Source organism: Pollicipes pollicipes, unplaced genomic scaffold (assembly GCF_011947565.3).
Source record: "Pollicipes pollicipes isolate AB1234 unplaced genomic scaffold, Ppol_2.1 Scaffold_6052;HRSCAF=7182_pilon_pilon_pilon, whole genome shotgun sequence".
NCBI classification, from domain to species: Eukaryota; Metazoa; Arthropoda; class Thecostraca; order Pollicipedomorpha; family Pollicipedidae; genus Pollicipes; species Pollicipes pollicipes.
In genome coordinates, this window is record NW_023596805.1 from 23,588,322 (window position 1) to 23,599,152 (window position 10,831).

The following is a 10,831-nucleotide window of genomic DNA, read 5'->3' on the forward strand; positions in this document are numbered from 1 at the left end:
GGTCTCGCACAGTTTGATCTTGACTGAGTCACCCAGATAAAATAGCAAATTTCGGTCCTATTGTCTCAGTCTTTCCGTGTTAAAAAGCGCCGTGTGCGTCTACGCCCGTCTTGCTTGTTATCTGACGCCGCTGTATGTAAATGAAATTTTGCGTGTTTTTTGCATCCCATGACAAGCAGGCGTGGGAATCTTACAACGCAACAGTGACAACTCTGCGCATTTTCACCTTTCCCTAAGAGGGCTTAAATGATAATGAGACGAATGATAAGTGTGGCGGGATAAGGGCAGCGTGGGTCTGCTTGACTCGTGCGACGTACGTCTCTGTCCACGCAGCAGCTGCCTGTTCGGATGTTTGCTAGCTTTGGAGTGATCCTAGACACGTGTTCTGGCACTTCGCAAACGCAAATACCTTCAGGGCTGTGCTGCCAAATATAAATTTTGCTAGCCTTCGATGTGCTGTGTCACCAAACACCTTAACATGTTTGATTAAGCCAGTGCTCGCTCACCTACTGCAGTAATTTCCACTGCATATGTTTATAAATAAGGCTGTTTTTCTATTTAGAATCGCTGCTCAACCGTTGGATAATTCGCTACATCTTAGATTCGTTGTACAAGATAGGCTATCGAACGAACACTTTTAGGCGATAATCGATATACGCTTTATCTAAAAGATACAAATGCAGCCTGCGCTTTAGGTTTTGTATTTACTGTGTCACCTGTTCGGTTCTAGGCCACCATTAACGTCACTGTGGAGGAGTTTGGCACGGGTCTCAGCCAATCAGAGACAAGCTCCCTGAGCAGAGAGTTCTCCGAATTCTCCTCGGTCACCATTCCAGACAACACCCAGCTGTTCATCAAGCCCGGCCTGCCCTACTACGGCCGGGTCAGTTTGTGTTGTGTTTGCACGGAGCGCGCTGACGAAGGTCATGACTCCTGCTGCCACGACCTCGGTTAACATGTGTTGTTGGAGGATGGTTGAGCTACCGGTTGTATGTGCAATGATGACGTCAGTCCTTGTTGAAACGGCTGGTGCTGACTTGTGCAGCTCAGCAGATATGCTTGTAACTCGGCTGCCTGATTGAGGGTCCTGGCTCCTAAAACAAGGCTCCTGGGCTTACAGTGCAACAACGCATGTTGCAATGGCGGATGTGCATGTGCATGCATGCACTGTGACGTCGCGCATTTTGCGATGCATGAGATTTTCCAATAGGATACAAATATTTGGAGTGCGTCTACAGAAAATCTGTATCCAATCCTCACAGAACTGCGATGATGCATACGACATACTGTCGCACCATTCCAGTTCCACGTCAAAGACCGCGATGGCACACCGTTCGCCAAAAAGACCGTGTCGGTGTGCTACGTCGCCAACTATAAGGAGAGACCTGTCATGTGAGTGCGGTGATCGCTGTATTTTCATCATCCGTTGTGCGGGAGTGAAGTGTTGGCTGCTGGCACATCTGAAGCCCGCGCCTATACAGATGTAATTTGTGTCCGGTGCACACGTTTGTCTCTGTTTTTTTTACAATTATTTTGAGTGCTGTTTCATAGTTTTCTCCTACATCCTTGGCACCATTATAAGGTAGGAAATGGGCACACGCATTGCTTTCATGATCGGGAATAAGTTTGAAAAGAAGCATGGTGCCATGACACGGAACGATTGAACAATGACAATGACATGTCATTTCAGACAGAGCGGGGCGGATCCCAGGAAGACCCCTGATGATGCCTTATTTGACGCTTATAAAAGGGTATGTCGGCTAGAAAAAGCGCTGTGAAGTTAGTAAGGTTAAGGACACGGTTTGATGTAGTCTTCACCTTGGCGGATGTGGTATGTTTTCATACAACACCGTTCCCTCCCATCACAGCTCTCTCAGTTGCAATTAAGATACACATAACTGCGAGATCCCATCGATCCAGACACCGATTGATCAGACCTATCTGACCTGGCCTGACCTGCCTAGGAATCTGGCCCCATTCGGCTTCATCTCTCCCTATCTCGCACACCCTGCCCTATCCTCTCCTGATAGTTCCACTTCTCGATACCTCATGCTGCTGTTGTGCTCCAGCTTCCCTTGCCTTGTCCTATCCTACTCCGAACTGACTTGACCTGATCCAATATGCCGTGAACTGAACTGACTTGACCTGATCCAATATGCTGTGAACTGAACTGACTTGCCCCGACCGGACATCAATGAACCTCACTCACCCTGCCGGACAGCACTCGGAGCGCGTGCAGGCCGAGTTCGGCTACATGCCGCTGATCTGGGAGACGGAGGAACCGGAGACCTTTCCAACGGCCCGTCAGTGCCGCAGCTTCACCACCGACAGCCAGGGCCGCGTCGTTTATCTCATTCCGCCGCAGGCGTCGCTCGTGGACAGTGTGGAGGTCAAGGTCAGTCAGATGTGTCGTCATACTCAACGCGGTGACGTCATGTCACCGCGCGACATTAGGGTCGGCATAATGTGTCAGGTTCAGTGCGTGACTTCGGGGTGGTGGCGTTGGCGTCGTTCTATCGTGACATGCTTGTGGTGATGTCATGGTCCGTGTGTGACGTCAGGGTCACTCTGTCGAGGTCGGAAGCAGTTTCGTGACGTCATGACTGGTGGTGACTTCAGGATCAGCGCGGTATTGCCGGGGTTGATGTTCATGTCGCGGCTATTAACGTAGACGTAGACATAGGCATAGGTCGATGGTCATGTCGCAGCTACTAACGTAGACGTAGACATAGACATAGGTCGATGGTCATGTCGCGGCTGCTAGCGTAGACGTAGACATAGACATAGGTCGATGGTCATGTCACGGCTACTAACGTAGACGTAGACATAGACATAGGTCGATGGTCATGTTGCGGCTACTAACGTAGACGTAGACATAGACATAGGTCGATGGTCATGCTGCGGCTACTAACGTAGACGTAGACATAGACATAGGTCGATGGCCATGTCGCGGCTATTAACGTAGACGTAGACATAGACATAGGTCGATGGCCATGTCGCGGCTACTAACGTAGACGTAGACATAGACATAGGTCGATGGTCATGTCGCGGCTACTAACGTAGACGTAGACATAGACATAGGTCGATGGCCATGTCGCGGCTATTAACGTAGACTAGACATAGACATAGGTCGATGGCCATGTCGCGGCTATTAACGTAGACGTAGACATAGACATAGGTCGATGGCCATGTCGCGGCTATTAACGTAGACGTAGACATAGACATAGGTCGATGGTCATGTCGCGGCTACTAACGTAGACGTAGACATAGACATAGGTCGATGGCCATGTCGCGGCTATTAACGTAGACGTAGACAAAGATGTGCCTCCGGACTATCCACGATGGTCTCGTGACTATTCAAACCCATCGTCACAGCATCAAAACAAGGTGTTACTGGCTGCAAGTAAAAAGAAACAAACGCCGACACTCAGCTTACAAACGTAGGTACAAATACGAGAGCACCAAGGCGCTCACCAGCGTGGAGACGACACTAGGTGGCTATTAGTCCCTTAGATTTGCTACACCAGATAGAGTACTAAAGCAACGTGAAGTACTAAAGTCTAAAGTCAGTGACGGAAGAAAGGCGGGAATTTCAGCTGGGAGAACGGATCAAATGCTGGCTTTAGATTTCCATCTCCGAACAGGGGATAGCTCGTACTCGCGAAAGTTTACAGTAAAGCTTTGGGAGCTACGCAGACTTTGTGTGCTTCCAAGCAACACTAACTGGCTCTTCTCAGCATTTACTTCAAGACCGTTTGCACGAAACCAAGCATCCGGAAAGGCCAGGATGTGTTCCATCTGCTTGACGACATTTTGAAAATGACGTTTTTGTCGCTCGCAAGAATTTGGGTGTCGTCCACATACCGCACAAAGATTGCACCCTCTGCAGAGAGGCTAAGGTTATTCGCGAAGATGCGGTAGAGTAGGCGGTCTAGTGCCGGTCCCTGAACAACTCCAATGCTGTTGGGTGGCTTTGTAGAGATTTTGCTGTTCCCGAAGCGATCAGATATTCTCACACCCTGAGTTTGGCTTCTGATGCAAGCTGAAAACCAAGATACCGCTTGTGTCACAACGGTGACGTCAGGAGCAGAGGTATTGCAGCGACGACAGGGGCTGGGACAACAGGGTCGCTTCTGCAATGTCAACAGCAGCCGGTTGATGCCAAGTATAACAAAACATCAGGGACAGCCTGATGACGCCCGATGTGGTCTGTGAAGTTGGCGACAGTGAGTGATACTAAGATCGATCTGGCTGAAGTCAGAGTCAGTGTGGTGACGTCGGAGCCAGTGCGGTGACGTCCGAGCCAATGTGGTTGCGTCAGAGTCAGTGTGTTGATGCCAAAGTCAGGGTGGTTACGTCAGGGTCAGCATGATGCCGCCAGCGTTGTTGTGCTAACGCTGGGGTCGGTATGGTAGTATCGTCGTTATTTTAATTGTGTTGGGGTCAGTATGCGACATCGGATAAGATGCGATGATATCAGCGCGGTGACGTCAGAGTCAGTGTGTTGACGTCAGGGACAGCACGTGAGGGTCGTGGGTCACGACCCTCATACTAGTCACGACTCGTGACTAGTATAATCAGATTCGTAACAGTACTGTGACTTTCACTCCTGTTTAGTGATATCAGGGACAGCACGCGAAGGTCGTGACTAGTATAATCAGATTCGTGACAGTGCTGTGACTTTTACTTCTGTTTAGTGACGTCAGGGTCGTTGTATGACGTCAGCGCTGGTTGTATGACGCCGTTATCGGTGTATTATTTCAAGAGAACGTATGAGGACTTTCAGTTGCATTTGGCGACTCTTATTGCCTATATGGCGCGGTTTCACTTGGACGGCTGGGTGTGACGTCATGGCACAGGGAAGTGTTACGTTAGAGCGTGATCTGTGGCCACCAGCTGTACTCGATAGCCGGCCGCGAGGCTATCAGGCACGAACTCGTGGCCTTTCTTCTCCCCCTCCAACTCCTACCTCACCATCGACGTCCACCTGCTGCCCGACGAGCTGCCATGCCACGGTGACGTCACCGTCCAGCTGCTGACGTCACTGGAGACGGACGTGCCACCAATGGTGTACCAGGTAAGACGCTGACGTTATGGGCATTCGTGATGACGGTACTGGGCGAAGAGCGTCTCAAACGCCTAACGTCTCACATTAATGATTTTCATAATCGGGCAACAGGATTTTGCTGAGATAGAAAATCAGCATCCATGCCAGATGCCCTAATATTTCGTTACAGCTCTCCCACCGTCTTCCCACACACGCTCCCAGTGCGCCAACTGTCTTGAAAAAGTGGTACGTGCTTTCTCTGTGACTTGCTGGCAGCGTGCCAGCGACTGGGGTCACGCGCCATCATCTCCATGCCCCGCCCCCCGTGTTGGGCAGGTGATGGTGCTCAGCCAGATCCTGCAATCAGGCCGCGTGTCCAGCTCGAGCCTGAACACTGCCGATGACACCAGCCATGAGCCCGCAGTTCAAGCTGCTGGTGTTCTTCGTGCTGGACTCGGGCGAGGTGGTGAGCGACGCGGTTATCCTCAAGGTGGAGCAGTGCTTCAACAACCAGGTGCGACAGCATGCGAAAAAATGTTCACTGAAAACGAGGAAATATGAGGTGCTCACAGTAGTGGTGTCGATTAAAAAGCTGATAATAACAGTACTGATGCCAAAGGTCTGGTTTATTCCAACAGCCAGGCATTCTATAGGGATCCGGCAGCAGACAATAAAGTAAAATTAAGCTTTAAGGTACGATCTTCAGGTCAAAATTTATTGGTTCGCGCTGTCTTCAGATGCGATACATGCAAATCTTCTAAACGGCAATTAACCGCAAGTGGCATATGCGTTTCCTCATAGTGAGTCAAAATTGACGACTGATCTACTCGGCCATTTCCGTCCAGTAGCGGACCAGGATTCATCGGGATCGGGCACGTAACATTGAGAACTCCCCTTGAGCTTGGGATCTTGCAAAAAGGCTCGAGCATCGGCCATTAAATTCTAAGAGTCGTACTTACGCCGCTGTTTTATAGTGAAATCAACCTTCTATGCTCAGCTCTGGAAAACTAGGCGTCGTACTTACGCACACGTGGGGAGCGCTCATTTTTCCCCGGTCATGGTGACTCCTGTCATTTTGAAGCCAGATATTCTGGAAAATATGCAGTAAAATGAGCTGAAGTTGACCAAGCAGTACGGTTTATTCCTCAGGTCGTTACTGCTAGCCGGCTTTCCAGCGGCTCCGTGCCTGGTGTATGGGATTAACTGATGGCTGACGACGAATGCAGAGTGTTTTCTCTGGCTCTAATCAAGGATAGCAAAATATCCTAGCGTTCAAAATGTTTTAGGAACGTGATACATAAGCATCAATATCATAAATGATGTAACCAACGGAAATGACACGCAACGTCGGTGGCACCTAAATTTTATTAGGGTTTTGCACGTAAAAATGCATCGGAGCATATCCATCTGCTCTGCTAAGACTGAGGCACCAGGGCAATCATCACCTTGTAGATCTAGGACCTGTGTACATGGATTAATTTAGCCAGGCCGTACATACGAGGAGGTAAAACACCCTAGCGCTCGCAAGCACATGTGGGGCTTTCAGCAGCAGATTAAGGCCATTCTAACTTCATCGGAAAAGCCTAAGACCAATGCGAAAAGCTACGTTTCAATCAAGAGCGTCCAGATCGATCAGCATTTTGATAACATGGGAAAACCTGAGACTATTGGGGACGGCACCAGAGCCATCAAGGATTCCGTCGCAGGCCAACAAAGGGGCTGCTGTCAACAGCATTGGGTCGTCCACGCAGACGAGGAGAAACCAAGACCAATGTGATCGGTTCGAAACAGTCGGAAGTGCCCCGGCGAGGTATATATATATATATATATATATATATATATATATATATATATATATATACATATATGGAGCCCCGATCAGCGCGCAGGTCCCTCCGAGCAAACGGAAAGAACCCAAGACCAACGCACATGGGTTATGCCCTTAAACAACTGTGCGTTGCGTGCGTTGGCAAGTCGAAGTATAGGACAACGCACAGCAACGCAGGGTTCTCTAAGCAAGTGTTAATTGCCTAAGACCACTGCGGCGGGATCCTGTACATATGTATGTAGTCAGTCAGGTTGCAGCACATTCCATTGCATTACACATTTGATAAATATATAAAATACACGCTTGGCTAGTACTGTGCTATATGTTGTCTTAAAACATTCCGCGGTACAGAAACGCTCATTCATTCAGCAAATGGCATGCAAATCTTGCGTCCATCAAAGATATCTAAACGTAAACGTAAACTGTCCAGAATGCTCGGGCCGATTAACAGAAAGGGCCTCGGGAAGAGTGAAGGTTCCTTGCAAATAACATTAAATGGAAATGACCTAGGACCCCTGTAATGAGCCCTTAGCATCCAAGAGTACCACTGCAGGCTAGCATAAAGGGTCCCGGCAATAGCGTATAGAGCTATTCAGGTGAAAGAAAAGAAATCGTGGAGGAACCCTGATCGACCGAGACTGCCTCGGGATGTTAGTAGTTAGGGCCCGACAACAGCATGGGGCCCTTTGAGTAAATGCAAAGAAATCAAGGGCAATGTGAAAGGCTTCTGAGCGATCGGATTGACTCCAAAAAGAAGATATGGGGTCCCGGTGATAGCGTGACGGCTGTCACGTGACTCAAATCTCCGGCAACCACTTCACTCTTAATCAGCGAAGAATTATTCTTGTCTGTTCGTGGACCCTTCATTTTCGCACGCGACTGTTTTTGGTCGCCTGGAGGCACAAAGACGTCCAATTTTGTTGCGTTTCGTTGCGTTTTCTTGCGTTTAAAGACACCTGCACCCAGTCGAGCAGTTATGGGCCATTAGAGCCCGTGAGCCCCTTTGGTGCCAACGGGGGGGGGGGGGCATGACCCCGTGCCTCTCCCTTCCCCATATGGGCCCGCCACTACTTACGTCCTGCTGCTGTCAGGTGGACGTCAGCTGGGACAAGGAGACGGCCCGGCCCGGGGAGTCCGCCTCTTTCACCGTCAGCGCCTCGCCCGACTCCGTGTGTGGCGTCAGTGAGTATCTCTCCCCGTGTCACGTGCAGGGGTCGTCGACCTCCCGCCAGTATCAGCTGTGTCAGGCATGCACAGGGCAGAGGTGCCCGCAGGTCCTGCTAGCTTGCAGTCAGCTGTTACCCCGTCGAACTGTGCATTACGCTGTTCACTCCGAGAGGAATCCATTGTTTTGGTCGCCCCCACCTGACGCCCGATGACTAACGTTGTCTCCCCCCCCCCCCCCCCACTGCAGCGGTGGTATTCGCCGAGTGTTCGTTAGACGCCACTGGCCCCCAGCCCTGCCGATGCCTCTGGCCCTGACCCCAGTTCACGCCGAATGGTCGGAACATAGCACAATACTCTGTCTGGGAGCGAGTTCCGCTGATGACCATTGACTTTCTTCAGACAAAGCTTATCGCTTCCAGCAACGTACAAGGTTTTGCAAACTATCCCATGCAACCTCTAAGATAGTTATTGATGCTCCCAGCTCCTGAAGTTGTTCGGCTGCCATCGGCTGGTTGGAAACAGCCAGTTAGCCCGTCTCTGAAGTGAACTCATCCCCTATACATGGGCCAGAAGAACGAGACTTTTGACCGCGCTTCTGTGCCCTCCAAGTTTAGGTGCTCCTTGTACTTTTGTATTCCACGCGGGGAACGCATGGATGGATAAGTGGTGTAATAGGCGTGGCAGAGGTCACATCAGCGTGAGTTGAAAAGTACCTTAGGATAGGGTCTTCACACAAAGCTGCTCGTTCGAACCGCTCCATAACATCTGCTGCACTCAGCATCCTTCTGCGGCGTTTATCTGTCGTGAACCGGGTCGGAGCAAGATTGGCTGTAAAGTCACGACGACCGAGCACGACTGGCAGTGTGCTCCCGTCGGCCGAGCACGACTGGCAGTGTGCTCCCGTCGACCGAGCACGACTGGCAGAGTACTCCCGTCGACCGAGCACGACTGACAGTGTGCTCCCGTCGACCGAGCATGACTGGCAGTGTACTCTCATCAACCGAGCATGACTGACAGCGTGCTCGCATCGACCGAGCACGACTGACGGTGTGCTCCCGTCACCTGACCATGACTGACGGCGTGCTCCCATCGACCGAACACGACTGACAGTGTGCTCCCGTCAACTGACCACGACTGACGGCGTGCTCCTGTCGACCGAACACGACTGACGGTGTGCTCCGGTATGCAGGTGTCGTGGATCGGAGCACAGAGCTGCTGGGCACCGGTAACCAGATCACCGTGGATGGCGTGTTTAGCCGCCTGAAAAAGTTCATCTCAAAACAATCTGACGGCCCAGCGCAGGTTATAAGCCGGGTGGAGACGGGAGGGATCGGTACCATCTCACTTCACGCACTGGTGCTAATGGCACAAACCGAAGTGTCCACGGGGCCGTCAATGCTGACTCTTTCTTGTTGGTGATAGAAAAGAATGAATTAAACCACTAACGATACTCATTCGGCCTCCCTGGATCATGCACCTTTTTGCAATGTAGCAAAGTACGCCATTTTTAGCGTAATCATAAAGTAGCTTTTGAAAATATATGTGCTTGTGTCACTCATTTCCACCCGCCATCCCGTGCGAGCCGAGTTAAATATGTGTGTCCTGATGATGTTGAGACCTAACTCTGTGCCCTGAGACCAAACTCTGTCCCTGATTCAATAACTGACACGTGCAGAACTGCAGTGACCGAGTGGACTTGGCGTTCCTGTCTGGTGCTGCGTGCCAACGCGGTCGCGCTGACCACTTTGAGCGGTGTTGACCATTTCAGGTGACCACGAGGGACTACTGCCTAAGGCAGCAGAGGAGCCTGGTTCGCACCCTGCAACGGTACGTCCGCCTTGACACGCGGTAGAGCACGCCGCCCGCCGGCCCCGTCGGGCCGACATTACGACAGGCGCAGACTGCGGACGTAGCTATGCCGAAGGGCATGATATTACAGGTTGACGTAAGAAAGACAGCGAGCTAAACACTTCTGACGTTGGTTTTCATCCGCGAAGGCTGGTTTTGGCAATCCTTGGACGTTCATCACAGCCCTTCCGTCCTCGCGCAATGAAAGCAGCCTATTATTGAATGTCCCGCCTCCGCATGGCCCCAGTGCTACGATTTGTCTTCAGTGTCGCTGTCTTCCAATTACGTTTCAATAATCGTTATAATTTACGCTCCAAGGATCGGCGTCTTACATCCGGCGTGTCAATGGCATCAAACGGGCTGCAGTAATTTGGCAAGTAAACAGGCTATCATTAATGGCACACACACACACACACACACACACACCCACACCCACACAAACACCCACACACCACACACACACACACACACACACACACACACCCACACACACCACACACCACACACACCACACACACACACACACACACACACAACACACACACACACACCACACACACACACACACACACACACACACCACACACACACACCACACACACACACACACACCCACACACACACACACACACAACACACACACACACACACACACAACACACACACCACACACCACACACAACACACACACACACACACACCACACACACACACCACACAACACACACACAACCAACACACACCACACACACACCCAGAAGAGAGAGAGAGAAGGAGAGAGAGAGAGAGAGAGAGAGAGAGAGAGAGAGAGAGAGAGAGAGAGAGAGAGAGAGAGAGAGAGAGAGAGAGAGAGATAGAGAGAGGAGAGAGAGAGAGAGAGAGAGAGAGAGAGAGAGAGAGCGAGAGATAGAGAGAGAGAGAGAGAGAGAGAGAGAGAGAGA

General features: G+C 50.9%; 2 protein-coding genes across 7 annotated transcripts in view; both read left to right on the plus strand.

Annotated features, from left to right (window-relative positions):
• Window positions 1-5,248, plus strand: part of LOC119104895 (ovostatin) — a 30,784-nt gene extending 25,536 nt beyond the window's left edge. For 4 of the 5 annotated variants that reach the window (XM_037228634.1, XM_037228635.1, XM_037228631.1 and 1 more), the window contains 4 exons: window positions 731-883; window positions 1,304-1,392; window positions 1,691-1,751; window positions 2,222-2,634. In XM_037228634.1, coding sequence (XP_037084529.1) covers window positions 731-883; window positions 1,304-1,392; window positions 1,691-1,751; window positions 2,222-2,536 — 618 coding nt within the window. In that variant the 3' untranslated portion in view covers window positions 2,537-2,634. Of the gene's footprint in view, window positions 1-730; window positions 884-1,303; window positions 1,393-1,690; window positions 1,752-2,221; window positions 2,635-4,896 lie in introns of those variants that run through there. The other variant, XM_037228632.1, reaches the window with a different exon arrangement.
• A 141-nt stretch (window positions 5,249-5,389) lies between these two features.
• Window positions 5,390-10,831, plus strand: part of LOC119104894 (murinoglobulin-1) — a 55,567-nt gene continuing 50,125 nt past the window's right edge. For both annotated transcript variants that reach the window (XM_037228629.1, XM_037228630.1), the window contains exons 1-4: window positions 5,390-5,561; window positions 7,967-8,057; window positions 9,232-9,344; window positions 9,811-9,869. In XM_037228629.1, coding sequence (XP_037084524.1) covers window positions 5,448-5,561; window positions 7,967-8,057; window positions 9,232-9,344; window positions 9,811-9,869 — 377 coding nt within the window. In that variant the 5' untranslated portion in view covers window positions 5,390-5,447. The remainder of the gene's footprint in view (window positions 5,562-7,966; window positions 8,058-9,231; window positions 9,345-9,810; window positions 9,870-10,831) is intronic.